Source organism: Microcaecilia unicolor, chromosome 5, assembly GCF_901765095.1.
Source record: "Microcaecilia unicolor chromosome 5, aMicUni1.1, whole genome shotgun sequence".
NCBI lineage: Eukaryota > Metazoa > Chordata > Amphibia > Gymnophiona > Siphonopidae > Microcaecilia > Microcaecilia unicolor.
Window position 1 is genome coordinate 201,499,832 of NC_044035.1, and position 18,522 is coordinate 201,518,353.

At 43.9% G+C, this 18,522-nt stretch overlaps 1 protein-coding gene across 1 annotated transcript in view; it reads right to left on the minus strand.

Moving 5' to 3' along the window:
• GNAO1 (G protein subunit alpha o1) overlaps positions 1-18,522 on the minus strand; it is a 1,102,755-nt gene that overhangs the window by 60,616 nt on the left and 1,023,617 nt on the right. Inside the window, exon 7 of the mRNA XM_030203709.1 lies at positions 13,643-13,796. Within this exon, the coding sequence (XP_030059569.1) occupies positions 13,643-13,796 (154 nt within the window). The remainder of the gene's footprint in view (positions 1-13,642; positions 13,797-18,522) is intronic.

Genomic DNA, 18,522 nt, shown 5'->3' on the forward strand with positions numbered 1-18,522 from the left:
CTTCCATCTAATCCATGTGAATAAGACATCAGTTTGGGAGACCATTCCCTGGAGATAAAGCATTGTCAGTGATGCAGATGAAAGTTTGAACATGTTTATACATGGCCCAACAGATGTTATACCAGTTGCACTAGAAGTCCCATTTTTACTCAACTACTTCCCATTTTCAAAATAATGCCAAAAGAGAGCAAAAAAAAAAAAGTACTGACTGAAATTATCTCGGCCAGCTTAATAGGGTAGAGTAATCAGGTTCCTTCAAGTTCCTTTGGGTTTTTAAGGGGCTACAAAGGGGCAGGACCTACCCCTTTGGTCATGCTCCGTTGGGCAATGCCCCTGCAGGCTGTTATGATTCTGTTAGAATTCTGCTAGTCAGACAGGGGAAGGCTTGGAACCACTCCTGATTGGTTCGTCAGGGGCTGAGCTGACGTCACTCTCATCTACTTAAATTACCTTCCGGTACAACCCCTGCTTTGGCGTTACTCCATTTCTGCTGAAGCCTTACCTTTGCTCTGTCTGAGATATTAGCTTTGTGCTTGCGTGGAGTTGTTCTCCTTTCTTTGCTTGCTGTTTATGTTGCTTTGTCTCTGTCTGCCAGCTGCCGGCTGCTGCCTGGGTGTGTCTAATTACCTCTCTCACTGCACCTGGGTTTCTCTGTTACTGTGGTGTTGTGTGGTGAATTCCTTCCTCGGTCTGTTTCAGTTTGTTTGTTTTGCTTCCCCTTCCTTCGGAGTTCCCTTTGTGCCATGTCTGTTTTCTGCTTGGCAGGTCTTGCCCTTGCAGCAGTCTGGGGACCCTTTGTTTCTCTCCGTGGGGGGTTGTTTGTTTGCTCTTTCTTTGTACTCCAATTAACCCATGGTCTGCAGTGTTCCCGCCTCTGGTTGCTGTGTGTGTGCTGAGCTTGGTTTAACCCTTTGTCTGCAGAGTCTGTCTGCTTCTGACAGTTGTCTGTTTACTGCAGTCCTCCCCTTGTGACTGTTTCAGTCCTTTCTTTGTTGTACTATCTCCTGTATTACAGAGCACTGTCCCTTTTTGTGCTGGGTGTGTATGTTAGGCTCCACACTCCGTTTTGCGAACTTGTTCCTTCCCTGTCTGCTGTCTTTTTACAGTCCCTCGCTTTCTTTGTGTGTGGTGGACTATGGCTTGACGTGTTTCTGTGTTTGCTTCCCGTTCTCCTTGATTACCAGCACCTAGGGTGTTGCTGGTACTCCGGCCCCTGTAGAGGACCCCTCGTGTAGTCTCTTTCTCCCCTCCCTAAGTATGAGTCGGTTCCAGTTAGGCCGTGAGGCCCGCATGCTTGAATTCTGAGTGAATCGGTTCCTGATAGGCCGTGAGGCCCGCCTGATTGCCCTATGTTCCCTTTTCTGGAGGTGCAAGTTGGTTGCTGTGTGTGTGTACAGGGCTTGGTAGCTGGGGTAGTGTGTAGTGCCTGCTCGGTCCACCCTTGGCCTAACCCCTATACTAGGCCTCGGTCGGGGCCCAAGGGCTCACAACCAGACTAACACAGGCACTACTGTACTGATGAGGGCACCCCCAGTGATGTCAGGGGGGACCTGCTCCAAGCTGCTCCAGCTCTGCCTGGTCTCTCTCGGTGTTCTCTTAGGTCTTCTGCAGCTCAATCACAGTGGGCTCCCAAACTGCCTCAATCGTTGCTGCTCTAATGAAGCCTTCTGGCAAGAGTCCCCTGGTTACTTGTTCTGCCTAGTTTCTCTTGGCATTCTTTCAGGGCTTCTGCAGCTCATGCACACTAGGTTCCCTTAGCTCAAGGCTTTTTAATTTTCTCAGGACTCTCTTAAAAGTCAGAAGCTTTCTGAAAATCTAAATATACTACATCAACTGGCTCACCTTTATCTAAATGTTTATTCACACATTCACAAAATGTATCAAATTGCTGAGACAAGACTTCCTTTGGCTGAATCCATGTTGACTCTGTCCAGTTATTGAGGACACAGTACTCCATGCTTTCCCTGCCTCACAAGTTGAATCCTGCCACTTGTTTCAACTGTGGAGAAAAGGAACATTTTCCCAGAAATTGCACAGCGAAGATGATGTTATACAGGTGTCTAGTGAGTCCACTTTTACTAAGTCGACTCACTAGACACCTCCATATTTCCATAACCCTGGATGGTGAGCATCCACAAAATTACTTTTTGTGGATGCTCACCATCCAGGGATATGGAAATGTGTGATCCAAGTTGAGCTAGACAGACTCCCCTTCAAGTATTGGTGGATTCCAGAAGTGTGAAAACTCTTAGGGGGAGATAATAAAAGGACTTCTTGTTAATTATGAGCAGGTTATACTTTAGCCTGTGTTCATGGAGACCAAAGGCAATATCCAACTAATCAGGTGATTGCTAAGGTGAACTAAAAGAGGCTATTAGAGTCAAAAGAACATCTTTCAAAAGATGGAAACAGGATCCAAATAAAGAAAATAAGCAGCACATCAGCTTTCACAAAGATACAAAGCATTGATAAAAGAGATGGGACAACTTTCCTATGAGGAAAGGCTAAAGCAGCTAGGGCTCTTCAGCTTGGAGAAGAGACGGCCAAGGGGAGATATGATAGAGGTCTATAAAATGCTGAGTGGAGTGGAACTGGTAGAGGTAAATCGCTTGTTTGTTCTTTCCAAAGATACTAGGAATAGGGGGCACACAATGAGGCTACTAAGCAGTAAATGTAAAACAAACCAGAGAAAATACTTCTTCACTCAATGTGTAATTAAACTCTGGAATTTGTTGCCAGAGAATGTGGTAAAGCAGTTAGCTTAGCAGGGTTTAAAAAAGGCTTGGATAATTTCCTAAAAGAAAAGTCCATAAGCCATTATTAAGATGGACTTGGAAAAATCCACTGCTTAATTCTGAGATAAGCAGAAAAAAATGTATTGTACTTTCTTGGGATCTTGCCAGGTATTTGTGACCTGGAATGGCCACTGTTGGAAACAGAATACTGGGCTTGATGGACCTTCGGTCTGTCCCAGTATGGCAACACTTATGTTCTAAAGAAGGCTAAAAGAGAATTTGAAGAGAAACTTGCCATAGAGGCAAAACTCACAATAAGAACTTTTTCAGGTATATTGGAAGCAGAAAGCCTGTGAGGGAATCAGTGGGATCATAAATCATCAAGGAGTAAAGGAGGCACTCAGGGAGCACAAGGCCATAACAGAGAGATTGAGTGAATTCTTTGCTTCGTTCTTTATTGAAAATGGTTAAGAGATCTACCTTTGCTGGAAATGGTTTTCATGGGTGACCATACAGAGGATCCAAAATAAATTTTGGTGAATCTGGAAGATGTACTGAGTCAAAATGACATGTTAAAGAGTAGCAATTCACCTGGACCAGATTGTTTTTATTTATTTATAATAGCATTTAAATCCCACAATTCTCCAAAATGAATTGCTTCAATGTGGCTACACAAAATTTTAAAGTAATAACTTATTCAGTGGTGTTCTTTAAGCTGTGTCAGGGAGACTGGTGTGTTTTGGGTGTGTGGGGTTTGCGATTCTTAGTTTCAGCTATGCAGAATTGTTCTCAGGGAAGAATTTCCTGAAGAGAAAAGCTTTGAGATGATTGTGAAATTCTAGATAGTCCGTCATGTTGGAAGGGAGTTCCACCATTTGGTACTAATGTACAAGAACCCAGTTGAGTAAACTGACTTGTAAACGAGTTTCTGTCAGTTTGGGAAGAGGAGAGTTAGATAATTTTGTGCCTTTACATCCACGTTTTTTGGTGGTAGCATGATTAAGTTGCTCATATATTCTGGGGCGGTGCCAAATAGAATTCGGTATATCATGGTTCATAGCTTGAACATTATTCGTGCCCTGGTAGGGAGCCAATGTAACGCTGGCATCAGTGGACTGACAGTTTTTGAAGCGAGGGCATCTGAAGATCAGCCTGGCTGCTGTATTTTGTGCAGTCTATAACTTTTTCAGTAGTCGTCCCTTGCAGCCTACATAGATTGCGTTGCAGTAGTCAGTATGAACGAGTACCATTGATTTGTACTAATATGCGGAATATATGTATCGGGAAGTATCCTAAGTATCCCACCTCAGTTTCCACATTATGTGGAACATTTTGGTTATTACACTTTCCACTTGTTTTTCAAAAGACAATTTTTGGTCTAATATCACTCCTAGGACTAAGGTGGTCAGAGATGGGGTGTGAAGTTCCTTCTATGGTGATGCTGGGGTATATGGTCATTTCTCTGTTTAGTTTTAGTTTGAAAGCTGATGCCCAGGACTTCATTGTTTTTAGATCTGTTTTAATCGTGTTTGTAATTTCACTTAGGTCTTGCTCGAAAGGGATGTTATATGGATACATCATCGGCATAGAAGAATGGGCGAAGACTTTGTTTCGCTAGCAGTTTTACGAGCAGGATCATCATTATGATGCACCAAAGCAGTAACTAAGTAGGGTGGGTGACAGCTCAGTCACCAAAACTGGTTTTCAGGGCTGCATTTCCTTAGCTTGAACATCCAGAATGAAGGGATGCCCAACTTGCTGCTTTAGAAAACTCAATAGATGGAATCAAAAAATGTTCTGTTGAAGATGAAGACTGACTTCTGGTAGAGAACCTTCAAAATATCTGGAACTGGATGACCTTTCAAAATGTATGTAGACATAGAAGGGCATAATAGAAAGGGGGGGCCCAAGTTTTCCTGGGGCCGTCCTCGCAGGCCGACTCCAGCAAGGGGCGGGGAAACCCGTATTATTGAAACAAGATGGGCGTCCATCTTTCGTTTTGATAATACGGTCGGGGACACCCAAATCTCAACATTTAGGTTGACCTTAGAGATGGTCGTCCTTAGAGATGGTCGTCCCCAGTTTTCAGCGATAATGGAAACCAAGGACGCCCATCTCAGAAACAACCAAATCCAAGCCATTTGGTCGTGGGAGGAGCCAGCATTCGTAGTGCACTGGTCCCCCTCCCATCGGGCACCCTAGGGGGCACTGCAGTGGACTTCAGAAATTGCTCCCAGGTGCATAGCTCCTTTACCTTGTGTGCTGAGCCCCCCAATCTCCCCCAAAAACCCACTCCCCACAACTGTACACCATTACCATAGCCCTAAGGGGTGAAGGGGGGCATCTACATGTGGGTATAGTGGGTTTCTGGTGGGTTTTGAAGGGCTCACATTTACCACCACAAGTATAACAGGTAGGGGAGGGATGGGCCTGGGGCCGCCTGCCTGAAGTGTACTGCACCCACAAAAACTGCTCCAGGGACCTGCATACTGCTGTCATGGAGCTGGGTATGACATTTGAGACTGGCATAGAGGCTAGCAAAAAAAAATTTTAAGTTTATTTTTTAGGGTGGGAGGGGGTTGGGGACCACTGGGGGAGTAAGGGGAGGTCATCCCTAATTCCCTCCGGTGGTCATCTGGTCAGTTCGGGCACCTTTTTGAGGCTTGGTCGCAAAAAAAAAATGGACCAAGTAAAGTCGCCCAAATGGTCATCAGGGACGCCCTTCTTTTTTCCATTATTGGCCAAGGACGCCCATCTCTTAAGCACGCCCCAGTCCCGCCTTCGCTACGCTGCCGACATGCTCCCATGAACTCTGGTCGTCCCCATGACGGAAAGCAGTTGAGGGCGCCCACAATCGGCTTTTGATTATGCTGATTTTGGCGACCCTGAGAGAAGGACGCCCATCTCCCAATTTGTGTCGGAAGATGGGCGCCCTTCTCTTTCGAAAATTTATTTATTGGTCGTTTATATCCCACATTTTCCCACACATGCAGGCACAATGTGGCTTACAAAAAGTCAGTGGCGTTGCGAGGGCAGCTGACACCCGGGGCGGGTCGCCGCTGCGCACCCCCCCGGGTGCAGCGCGACGTACCCTCCCCCCTCCGTAGCGCAACACCCCCCCCGCCCGCCCGCCCGCGAGAACATACCTGGAAGGCGGTGAGGGGAGGGCCAATCCGCCGAGTGCATGCCGCTGGGGGTGTGTCGGTGCTTCGCTGGTTCCTTGCTCTCTCTGCCCCGGAACAGGAAGTAACCTGTTCCGGGGCAGAGAGAGCAAGGAACCAGCGAGGCGCCGACACCCCCCAGCGGCGTGCACCTGGGGCGGACCGCCCCACTGCCCCCCCCCCCTTCCTACGCCACTGCAAAAAGTTAAGTAAAAATTACAAAATAGGAAAGTAAGAAAAGTATACAAGGAGTAGACAGGGGGAACAGCATCTAACAGGGTGAAACTAAGCAGGATGAGGGTCAGGGAGGGTGCCTGTTAATCACCTTTTTAATCCAACAATCTATGGTTGCTTTTGAGGAACCTTTACCTTTACAAGCTCCCCTAAAGAGTCCAAATAGATGGTCAGACTTTCTCTGGATGATATTCAGCCAGTTACGGTCAGTGTTTTTTTTTGCCCCAGATATTCAGTTGGGATCTACACAAAGTACCGTGAGCTGCTGCAAGCGGTCATGGCAGCCATTTTTCAGGGACACTGCAAGAGGCAGGAGCAAGTAGCCTTCGCTTCTGCCCTCAATGACCCACAGGGACTACCAGGGACATCATACTGGCTTGGAGGGGGGTCTACCTAGATGGTGGTGAGGGGCATTCTGGGGGGGGGGGGGCTTTGATTATGGCAGTGGACTGGAAGAGGGGGGAGAGGGCTTTGTTGGTAGCCAGGAGGGGGATTGGGTTTTTATTAATGGAAAAGATATGTGGGTGCTGGCTGAAATTCAGTGCTGGCACCTGCTTAGCTAAGCTGCCACTTATCTTTATGGGTGCAAGCTCTTCCCCAATGCCACCCTCTGTACCGCCCTTGATCTGACCTCTTTTTTTTGCAGCATGGGTGATTTAAGATGATTTAAGAAGGCAGGAGCCTCTCCTGCTCACTTAAATCACTTTGAATATCGGCTGGTGTGATCTTTTGTGTGCGATTGAGGAATACCCGCAGCCCAAGATCTAGATCTAAACAGTTAAGACGTCTCGAGTCCTTGTCATGTTTAGCGTCCCAAAAACCATGGAAAGAGACTAGTTGAGTTGAAAAGAAGAAACCACTTTTGGAAGAAAGGAAGGAACCTAAGGGTGACTTTTTTTTTTTCTAGAGATCACCAAGAAAGGCTCACAACATGATAAGGGCTGGAGCTCCAAAATCCTGCACACTGAACAGATAGACAACAAAAATATTGTTTAGAGAGAAACAACCTTTAAGATAGTAGAGCCCAGAGGTTCAAAGTGGATCTGAACTAAGGTGGAAAGCACTAAATTCAGATCCCAGGAGGGATAATCACCTGATGAGGAGAATTAATAAGCTTAACTGCTCTAAGGAAATGAACAAGCTTAACTGCTCTAAGGAAATGAACAATATTCAGATTAGAACACAACAATCTTCTTTCACCAGACCTCTGTAAGAGGAGAGGGTGGCCAACCACACCTTTAAGGACTTAAGGGCTAAACCCTTTTTTAGCCCACCCTGCAAAAATCCAAAAATCTTTGGAACTGAGGATTAAAGGGGAAGAATCTTTCTATGGTGACACCAATCCTCGACGATCCATAACACTTTGGCATACACCAAAGAGTGCAACAATGTATCTATGACTCTCTGAGAATTACCATCTTCTCATCAAGCATGCCTTTCAAGAGCCAAACCATAAGACAGAAGCTATCTGCATCCTGCATGATGAAAGGACCTTGCACCAACAGCCATTTGTGAAACCTCAGGGTCAAAGGAGGACCTACCTCTGTACCATGGTCTGCTGGACAAATCTTGAGCCATTATCACTACCAGGACCAAATGCTTCTCTATCTTTTGCACAACCCATGTCTATCAGAGTCAAGGGAGAATAATTACAGCAGACCTGACTGAGGCCAACGCTGAACTAAGGCATCCACTCCTGCCAATTTGTTCTCTTTTCACCGGCTTTTGCCATCGGATACATGATCAGAGATCCTCAAGTCTGAACAACCACTGAAAAGGCTTTCTCTGAGAGTCTCCACTGTCTAGAATCCAAGAAATTCCTGCTGAAATAATCTGCCTGGATATTCTTGATCCCAGCTATATAACTCACTGAGTTATCTAGATGATGTGCTTCTACCCAGACCATTATTATTATTATTATTATTAGCATTTGTATAGCGCTACCAGACGCACGCAGCGCTGAACACCTGATACTTAGAGACAGTCCCTGCCCAAAAGAGCTTACAATCTAAATAATATAGACAGACAAGACAGTTACAGGTGAGGGAAGTAATGGGTGAGAAGGGACAAGGGGAGGGCAATTGTGGCCAGGAGCCAAAAGCAGTAGTGAAAAGGTGGATTTTCAGCCTAGATTTGAAAACAGGTAGAGATGGAGCTAGACGTATAGGTCCAGGAAGTCTATTCCAGGTATAAGGTGCTGCGAGAGAAAAGGAGCGAAGCCTGGAGTTAGCAGTGGAGGAGAAGGAGGACGACAAGAGAGATTTGTCCAGTGAGCGGAGTTCACGGGGAGGAATGTAGGGAGAGATGAGAGCGGAGAGGTAATGGGGGGCTGCAGAGTGGATGCATTTAAAGGTCAGTACGAGAAGTTGAAACTGAATGCGGAAGTGGACAGGGAGCCAGTGAAGTGACTTGAGGAGCGGGCTAGTGTGGGTATAACGATTCTGGCGGAAAACAAGTCGTGCCGCAGAATTTTGGACAGATTGGAAAGGAGAGAGATGGCTGAGAAGAAGACCAGTGAGAAGGGAAATTCATTTTAGGCTTAAAGGCTTTTTGTTCCATCCTGTCTGTTAACATATGCTATTGCTGTAGCATTGTCTGAGAAGATGCATATTGCCTTGTGCTGAACCAAGAGAAGAAAATCCAACAGTGCCAGACAAATACCCAGTGTACCCAAATGTAACTCACCTTGAGCTACTACTGAAAAAGATTTGAGTTAAAGCCAGATAAATAAATAGCCCATGCCTCCAGATGATTTATTGACCACTAGGATTCTGATAATGACCACTGACTCTGTTTCTATCTGCCTAAGCAGTGAGCACTCCAACCAATCAGACTTCATCCATCGTTACCAGTCCATAGGATCCAAGTTCTTTCCTCTGAGCAGATTGTTCATCTGCAAACGCCATTCCAGACTCTTTCACACATCTTCACATCTAGCTCCTGATACTGGGGAGACCAACAAGAGAGAAGGGATTTCTCTAGAGGTCTCATGTGCATTTTGACCCATGGAACTTAACTCCAAAGGTCGCAACAGAACCTAAAACGTGCAGGTAGGACAGTCTTTTGAGAAAGAGAAAGGAGGCTGTCTCCCTTGGGGAAAAACTTTCCCCAGGTGAATGCTGAACTTGGTTCACAAATATACCTGTACTTATCCTGGAGAAAGGTTGATCACCCTAAGTCCTGCAATAACTGCATTACCTGTGTTGTGGCAACCTCACTGTCCTGGAAAGGCTTGCTCTCATCAGCTAATCGTCTAAGTGAGGATAAACTAAAATAAGTTCTTTGCACAATGCCACTGCAACCACTGCCATAACTTTGAGAAGGTCCTGGAAACTGTAGCTAGACCAACAGGGAGTACATAAAATTGGAAATAATGACCCAAGATTGCAAAGCCCAGAAAGTGCTGATGAGCTTCTCTGATAGTGATATGAAGATACGCTTCTATGAGATCTAGAGACATGAAAAATTCCTGTCTTAACTGTTACAATAATCAATCCAAGCACTGCCCTATGAAAGCTTGAGATTTTGAGAAATTGATTAACTTGTCTTGAGATCTAGAACAGGCTAAAAAGATCCTTCTTTCTTTGGATCTACAAAACGAATTGAATAGCACCCAGTCCTCTCTTTCTGAGGTGGAACTGGCACTACCAATCCTAACTGAATTAACCGAGTCAAGGTTTGTCCTACAGCTGCTGCCTTGATTTGAGGCATTGGGAAGAGGACAAGCAAACTCCAGGGTATAGTCTGCCCATACCTCCTTGAGAATCCATTTATTTGAGATTATCTGGGCCCACCTCTGGTAAATCAACTTTAAAATGACCTCCTACCACCAGCACCAGAGGACAGGTCTGCAAACCTTCATTGAGAATATTTAGGAGCACTGACAGCTCCTACCAAGAAGTCTCTATGCTCTCTTTGACCACCTTGAAAGGACTGACATAAAACGGAAGCCTGTTATGCTGTGTAGTGTTCAATCTGCCTGGCCTCAAATGTCTAGAATCCTGAAAATGTCCCCTAGATTAAGCTTTTCACAAAGATCTAACCCTATTTTCTAGAAGTCTAGGATCCTTGGTCTCAGAAAGACTTTTAGCCAACTTCTCTAAATTACTGGCAACCTAAAGGGTAACTTTGTGAGAATAAGAGATATCAGCTAAAGAGTGCCATGAGCAGCTACTAAAAGGGCCATGCTCTTAGCAGATGCCCTCACCAAATCATACAAGGTACCTGCCAAGTATGAGAACCCAGATCCAGGTGACCCAAGATATGATCCCCTGGCATTGAGGACTCCAAAGAGGAATCAGCCAAGCTCCCAGATCATGAGACACTGCAGCCTCTAAAGCTAGTGAGGATACCTCAAATGTTAGTTTCAGAAGTACTGTGTCATCTTCTATCGAGATTATAGTTTTTATGGCTACTATAAAGACTACTGCATCTATTTTAGGCAATTTGAACTTGTATGCAGGTCCCTGGGAGGGGAGGGGAGGTGTGTGTGTGTCAGCGGAGGCATAGCAAACAGGGCTGGCCAAATTTCAAGAGCATGGAGAGGATAGTCTAGTGGTTAGAGCACTAGTCTTGCAATACAGAAGTGGCTAGATCAAATCCCACTGCTGCTACTTGTGATCCAAAATCTAAATAAATAAAGAGGGTGTCAGAGGCATAGCAAAGGCATGGACATCCTTCTCACAGAAACACCCACATTTTGGATGTCCTTCACCCATACTAAAAAAAAAGACGTCCCTGACGAGCACTTAGACATTTTCACCTGGACTTGTGTTTTTCTACGGTTGTAGACGGCAATTTATTTAAGGTTGTAGACGGCTATTATACATGCAGCTTGTCTGCATGTATGAAGCCGTCTTTGGCATGCGCAGAGCAGTCACGCATAACGTAGGAAGGAAATCGTGTGCAAACGAGCTAACAGCGGGCAGCTCATTTGCAAACAATTTCCTTCATGCATGCCCGTTCCTTTCCGAATCACTAAGGGATCGGTAAGGGAAGGGCTTTTTCCGTTCAGTTAGTGCATGTAAGGTAAGTGCTGAAGGTAAGGGAGCTATGTACCTGGGAGCAATTTGTAAAGTCCACTGCAGTGCCCCCTAAGGGTGCCTGGTTGGTGTCCTGGCATGTCAGGGGGACCAGTGCACTATGAATACTGGCTCCTCCTATGACCAAATGGCTTGCATTTGGTCGTTTCTGAGATGGGCGTCCTCACTTTCCATTATTGCCAAGAATCAGAAATGACCAAGTCCTGGGGACCACCATCTCTAAGGTTGACCTAAATTTGCTGATTTGAGCGTCCCCGACCGTATTATCGAAACTAAAGATGGACGCCCATCTTGTTTCGATAATACGGGTTTCCCCGCCCCTTGCTGGAGCTGTCCTGCGAGGACGTCCCCAGGAAAACTTGGGCATCCTTTTAGATTATGCCCTTCCATGTCTCATTAATCCATGCTTTTGAATATGCTCTGTAATTTTGTTCTTAATAATAGTCTCTACCATTTTGCCCAGCACCGACGTCAGACTCACCGATCTATAATTTCCCGGATCTCCTCTGGAACCTTTTTTAAAAATCGGCGTTACATTGGCCACCCTCTAATCTTCTGGTACCACGCTCGATTTTAAGATAAATGACATATTACTAACAATAGCTCCGAAAGCTAATTTTTCAGTTCTATCAGTACTCTGGGATGAATACCATCCAGTCCAGGAGATTTGCTACTCTTCAGTTTGTAGAACTGCCCCATTACATCCTTAAGGTTTACAGAGAATCCATTAAGTTTCTCCGACTCGTCAGCTTCGAATACCATTTCCGGCACCGGTATCCCACCCAAATCTTCCTCGGTGAAGACCGAAGCAAAGAATTCATTTAATCTCTCCGCTACGGCTTTGTCTTCCCTGATCGTCCCTTTTACTCCTCGGTCATCTAGCACTGCAACCGATTATTTTGCCGGCTTCCTGCTTTTAACATACCTACAAAAATTTTTACTATGTGTTTTTGCCTCCAACGCAATCTTTTTTTCGAAGTCCCTCTTAGCCTTCCTTATCAGCGCTTTGCATTTGACTTGACATTCCTTATGCTGTTTCTTATTATTTTTAGCCAGTTCCTTCTTCCATTTTCTGAAGGATTTTCTTTTAGCTCTATTCACCTCACTTTTTAACCACACCAGCTGTCGTTTGGTCTTCCGTCCTCCTTTTTTAATACGCGGAATATATTTGGCCTGGGCTTCCAGGATGATATTTTTGAACAGCATCCACACCTGATGTAAATTTTTGACCCTCGCAACCGCTCCTCTAAGTTTTTTTTTTCACTGTTCTTCTCATTTTATCATAGTCTCCTTTTTTAAAGTTAAACGCTAATGTATTTGATTTCCTATGTACACTTACTTCAAAGCTAATATCAAATTCGATCATATTATGATCACTGTTATCAAGCGGCCCCAGCACCATTACCTTCCGAACCAGATCACGCGCTCCACTAAGGACTAGGTCCAGAAATTTTCCTTCTCTCGTCGGCTCCTGTACCAGCTGCTCCATAAAGCTGTCCTTGATTTCATCAAGGAATTTTACCTCCCTAGCGTGCCCTGATGTTACATTTACCCAGTCAATATCAGGGTAATTGAAATCACCCATTATTACTGCGTTGCCCAGTTTGTTTGTGTCCCTAATTTCCTTTAACATTTCTGCATCCGTCTGTTCATCCTGGCCAGGCGGACGGTAGTACACTCCTATCACTATCCTTTTCTTCTTTACACATGGAATTTCAATCCACAGTGATTCCAAGAAGTGTTTTGTTTCCTGCAGAATTTTCAATCTATTTGATTCAAGGCTCTCGTTAGTATACAATGCTACCCCTCCACCAATTCGATCCACCTTATCAGTACGATATAATTTGTACCCCAGTATGACAGTGTCCCACTGGTTATCCTCCTTCCACCAGGTCTCAGAGATGCCTATTATATCTAATTTTTCATTTAGTGCAATATATTCTCCCATCTTATTTCTTAGGCTCCTGGCATTCAGAGCAAGCTTTCTTCCAACTACTACACAAGCTGTGCAGAGGTTTGTTTAAGAGAACTTAATTCAGACTCTCAAGGTACTGAAGGATGAGGGAAAGCTATCAAGACACAACCTCCACTCCTTTTCTACAGTTCCTGACTAGGGAGAGGAAAAAGAAAATGACCTTCTTTCCTATTCAGATTTTGGACTTTTTTTTTGCAAAACGTCCAAAGTCGGACTTACACATATTGAAAATGACCCTCTAAGTTATGCACATATTTCTAGAAGTTATTTATTGCAAGTTAGGTTTATGGCTGGCGTACGTGCTCACACCTAACTGCATACACGTGTATGTACCCAATGTATTAGTATTCTGTAATGAAAAGTAGGTATATACTTTCTTTTATTGAATATGCTACTATTATGTGCTCTCTAGGCACACACTGTTATAGAATTACCCCCCTGACACTCTGTAGTTTAAGTTGTGTACATATTATTTAAATAATCCCTCCTTATTACCTCTGTAGTCAGGAAAGCAGATGGTTAATGAAGATTTCTTAATTTTTTCCTCAAATATGTCCTTCTTGTTGAGAAAAAGGATGATGGATGTGTCAGTGAACCATTTGTTGTTACAGATACTGTCAAACAGCTTCAGTGACTCATGCATGCGGTTCTGCAACAGAAAGGAAAGAAAGCATCAAGAGAAGGATGGATATTGCTAGGTCCAATATTTAGAGGAATCTAGAACATCTACACTAAGTTAAAAAGTCAAATTGATGCACTATGTCATATATGTACATATGTACATGCATATATATCTAGAGAATTTCTGTTGTATTCAACACATAGTAACTTAAGGGAATTTAACTAGATAAAGTTCTATGTTTTAGGCAATCATTTACAGGATTTCAACTTAAATATATCATGCATCATGCATGTACTGAAAAGTTACTTCTGCCATTTGGTCAGGTCTATGAGTAGGAGATTGCTCATGCAGATTTTCTAGAAATTTTCTTGCTTTTTTTTGGGGGGGGGGGGCATGTTTTTTTTTTTGGGGGGGGGGTATACATTAACCAAGGACTGGTAAGATCCTTGAATTAATCCAGAGTTGGAAGCAGACAGTAAGGTGACTTTTGGTAATGACCTTGCCGTAACCTTTATTGACTAATTTTGTTATTTTAGTAGTTTATATGGGGGTTTTCATGTGATTCTTGATCGAAAAGATGGCTCAACAAAAGCAAGATAGCAGAGAGAGGACCAAAAGGTGAAACAGAGACCACAAATACTGTTGTACGAGTTAGCACACTAACCCATCAATGTTAGCTCATGCCTCAAAAAATATATTCACTTTTTGTCAATAAAAGAGCCATAAGCTCATACACACATAGTTAAAAGGCAGCGTTTTGGTTATAGGGCATGCAATAAAGCCAAAAGCAAAAGGAACAGGTAAATAGAAACTAACTTATTTGTTATGAACTTCCAAACTCTGTCACATGATCGAGTGGTGGAAGTAGCTCACGGCAAAATCAACCATTAGTGTCATATACCTTTGCTGCTTTCAACTCTTAACTTTGTTTTCTTGGTTCAAGAGAAGCTTCATACCTGCCAAATTTGGTGTGTCTCTCAAAATCTGCTCATATTTTGGCCTTTGTTTGTTAGATAAGGTCAGACGGCAGAGGAAGAAAAGTTGTGAAGTGCCCAGGCTTGGTGATGTTTGGAGCATGAGGCCAAAGCCCGAACGCACGCCGGTTGCGTGGCAGCCTCCCAATCGGGAACGTGAGAGCAGAGAGCAGGCAAAATAAGGATGAAGCACACCCAAAGAATCATGGGGTTATCAAAGGCAAGTCAGGTTACAAGTTGGAATGTCTGGCGGCACGTTGCTCATAGTGCAGAACAGCAATTACTAACATGTTACACAAACATAGAAAATAGGCATCTTGCATAAGTGCTACTGTTTATGTAGTATATGTGTTTATTATGAGTGTGAGAACTGCGTAACAGATTGTCTCCTTTGTTTTAATATGATTCTTGTGTTCCTGAACATTTAATACAATTACATAAGGGGAAATTCTACACATGGCACCAAACATTAGGCGCTACTTCTGTGCCAAATTTTCAGTGCAAATAAAGCTTTATAATGGATTCAAGGCACCAAAATGGGGCAGAAACGGCAGTTCCGTGCAAAATACACACACAGATCTACAAAGCGAGCTTGGCGTTCCCTTAAAATGTGTGCAGTTATAGAATTTTGGTATCTGGGATTTACACCTGGTTTCAGTTGGTGTAACTCCTTGCACCCAAAGTTGAGCGCAAATCCTGGTGTTACATAGTATCCTGGAATGCCCATTATAGAATACTGTTCAGTGCCAATTTTTTCGGTGCTGAATTTTGAGCACCGTTTATAAAATTTCCCCCATAATATTCAATAAAAACTGAACTATTTTATATGAAACAATTGACTCAGTCCACTAATTTAAAATGATGGACCTCAAAATTATTTGCAGCAACAACATTTTACTGATTTACTTTTACACTTGATTCCTTGAACAAAGTGAGAAATTTACTTTATTTATTTATCTGATTTATAGCGTTCCTCTCACTGTAGACTACAAGACAGGTAACAATAAAAAAAATATAAAAACTATACTGCATAAAATAGAAAAGACACATGCAGAGATTCCTGGGTCTTTTCTAATGCATATCTAGTTAACCTCAAAGTGCCATTATCTTTTTGGGTGCTATTAATAGCAAAAGATTTACAGTGTAGCAAATTACTCACATTCATACAGTGATTTCATGTTTAATTCTAAATAATGTAATTATTCATCAATCCAAATGGTAGTTATCACTCTAAGCATCACAACTGAAATTTTCTTCTACTACTTTCATACTCTAATGTTCCTCCAGTAATCATGTTTCAAACATCAGATATTTGACATAACATTTTAGGTGCCCAGTTATTCTATACATTCCTTTGGGGCTCTTTTACCAAACGGCCGTAAAAGATGGCCTGCGGTGGCGTCGGTGCATGGGACCGCCGTGCACCAAAGCCACCTCTTACCACTGTGGGTAAAAGTGTTTGTTTTTTTAAAAAGGGGCAGTAAATGGCCGTTCAGTAATTAAAAAATTGCTGTGCAGCGATTTACTGCTGGAGCCCTTAACGTCTCCTATTTAGGAGGTGGAGAGGGCTCTGTCAGGCACACCCACTTCCTGCCCGCCAGCACTAGAAAATAGAAAATATTTTCTAGTGCTGGAAATGGTGCTGAGCAGGCCTGGAACTACTGTTGGGCTCCTAGGCGAGCCTGGCGGTAGGGCCAATTTGCTGTTCTGTGATTAAGGGCCCCTTTATTTGTTAGAAATGATAACGCTTAAATGTGGACATGTAGAAGTAAATTCTAGAAACCTAAAATGCCATTTATATCCATAAAAAGTGGAGTTTTATTGTATCTCACTATTATCCAAAAACAAGTTTTGGTTCAAAATGGCTTATAATTTACAGTTAGGCGAAGTTACAGTAGTGCATCACAGTTGCAAAGTGGTATGGGACATCAGTTCCATTATTTATTTAACTATAACATTTTTTGAATTGAAGGTAGTTAGTAATGCTTCCTGTAGCCTTGGGTATTGAGTTCCACCATTTGGATCCCAGCTAAAACCAGCCGTGTATATGGTTTTGTAAGTTATGTTTTTACAGTTGGGTAAGTGAGTAGTTTCAGGTTTCTAGGCTTGCATTTCTTGGGGATAGTTCAATCAAATCTAGCATTCCAAATATTATTTTGACAATGAGGGTACTGGGTTTAAAAAACAGGCTTACCTTGATAGGAAACCAGTGTAGCATTTCAAGCAATGTTGTTGCTCTTTTGCATTTTGATTTTTTAAATATCAGTCTTGCTGCTGTGTTTTGGATGGTTTATAGCAATTTTAGGGGTCCTCTTACTAAGGCGTGGTAAAAAGTGGCCTGCAGTAGTGTAGGCGCATGTATTGGGCGCTCGCCGGGCCAGTTTTTACTGCGTCTGCAAAAAAAGGGCTTTTTTTAAGAGGACGGGAAAAGAGCATGCGGTAAAACTGAAACCGGAGCATGGCCCAAACCAGCCTGAGCTCTTAATGCAGTGACAGGTCGGTGCGCTCCAATTGTTGATTACTGCTGGAAACGATGCACGTGGGAGGAAATAAATAAATAAGTCATCCAGGCGTTATGGGTGCACACCAAATCTAAAATTACCGCCAGGGGGCATGGTAGCCTCATTTAGGCACTCACTGCACACACATGGCGCCAGTGGCGTAGCTATGGGTGGGCCTGGGTGGGCCAGGGCCCACCCTATTTGGACTCAGGCCCACCCAAAATTTTGGCACCCTTCCTATGGCTGGCAGAGATCCTAAACCCCACCAGCTGAAGATTTCTTCCTCTTCAGGTAGCTGGTGCTCTTTCAAACCACAGCTGGCAGAACTTGCCTCAAACTGACACCAACATCAGCCCCTCTGCACATGCTTAGTTTTCATGCATGCACAGCCTGCTGGCCGTGGCATCAGCTCAAGGAAAGTGCTGCTGGCTGCTGTTAGGAAAAGCGCTGACTGCCTGAGCAGGAGGAAATCTTCAGCTGGGGGGGGGGGGGGGGGTTTAGATCCCTTCTTGCTCAGGTATTTAATATTTTGGGCTTGCAGGTGGAGGGAGGGATAAAGAGCAGAGAGTGGAGCAAATCAGAGCAGAGGGGGTCTAGGGACGGGGGAGCATGAATTCCATGCCCACCTACCTTGGACTCAGGCCCACCCAAAATTGGCTGTCTGGCTACGCCCCTGATGGCGCCTTTGTAGAAGGGCTCCTTAGTGTGTTCTCTTTACATCCTATATATGCTGCATTATAATAGTCTAGTTGTAACAATTTAAGGGTAAGTAGCCATTTTAGAACAAATGCCACTCATATGACGACTGTGGTGTTAAAGGGGCGATCAGGGAAGACAAAGCCGTAGCGGAGAAATTGAATGAATTCTTTGCTTCGGTCTTCACCGAGGAGGATTTAGGAGGGATACCGGTGTCAGAAAAGGTATTTGAAACAGACGAGTCAGAAAGACTAAATGATTTCACTGTAAACTTGGAGGATGTAATGGGGCAGTTCTGCAAACTGAAAAGTAGTAAATCACCGGGACCGGATGGTATTCATCCCAGAGTATTAATAGAGCTGAAAAATGAACTTGTGGAGCTACTATTAATAACTAGTAAAAAAGGCTCGTTTCTGGCTGAAATGAAACGGGGGCTAGCAAGGATTTGCGCAGAGTGTGTATGTTTGAGAGAGTGTCTGTGAGAGTGACTGTGTGAGAGTGAGAATGTGCAAGTGTGTGAGTGTGTCTGTGAGAGAGCGTGTGTGTATGTGAGAATGAGTGTGTGCGAGTGCGTATGTGAGA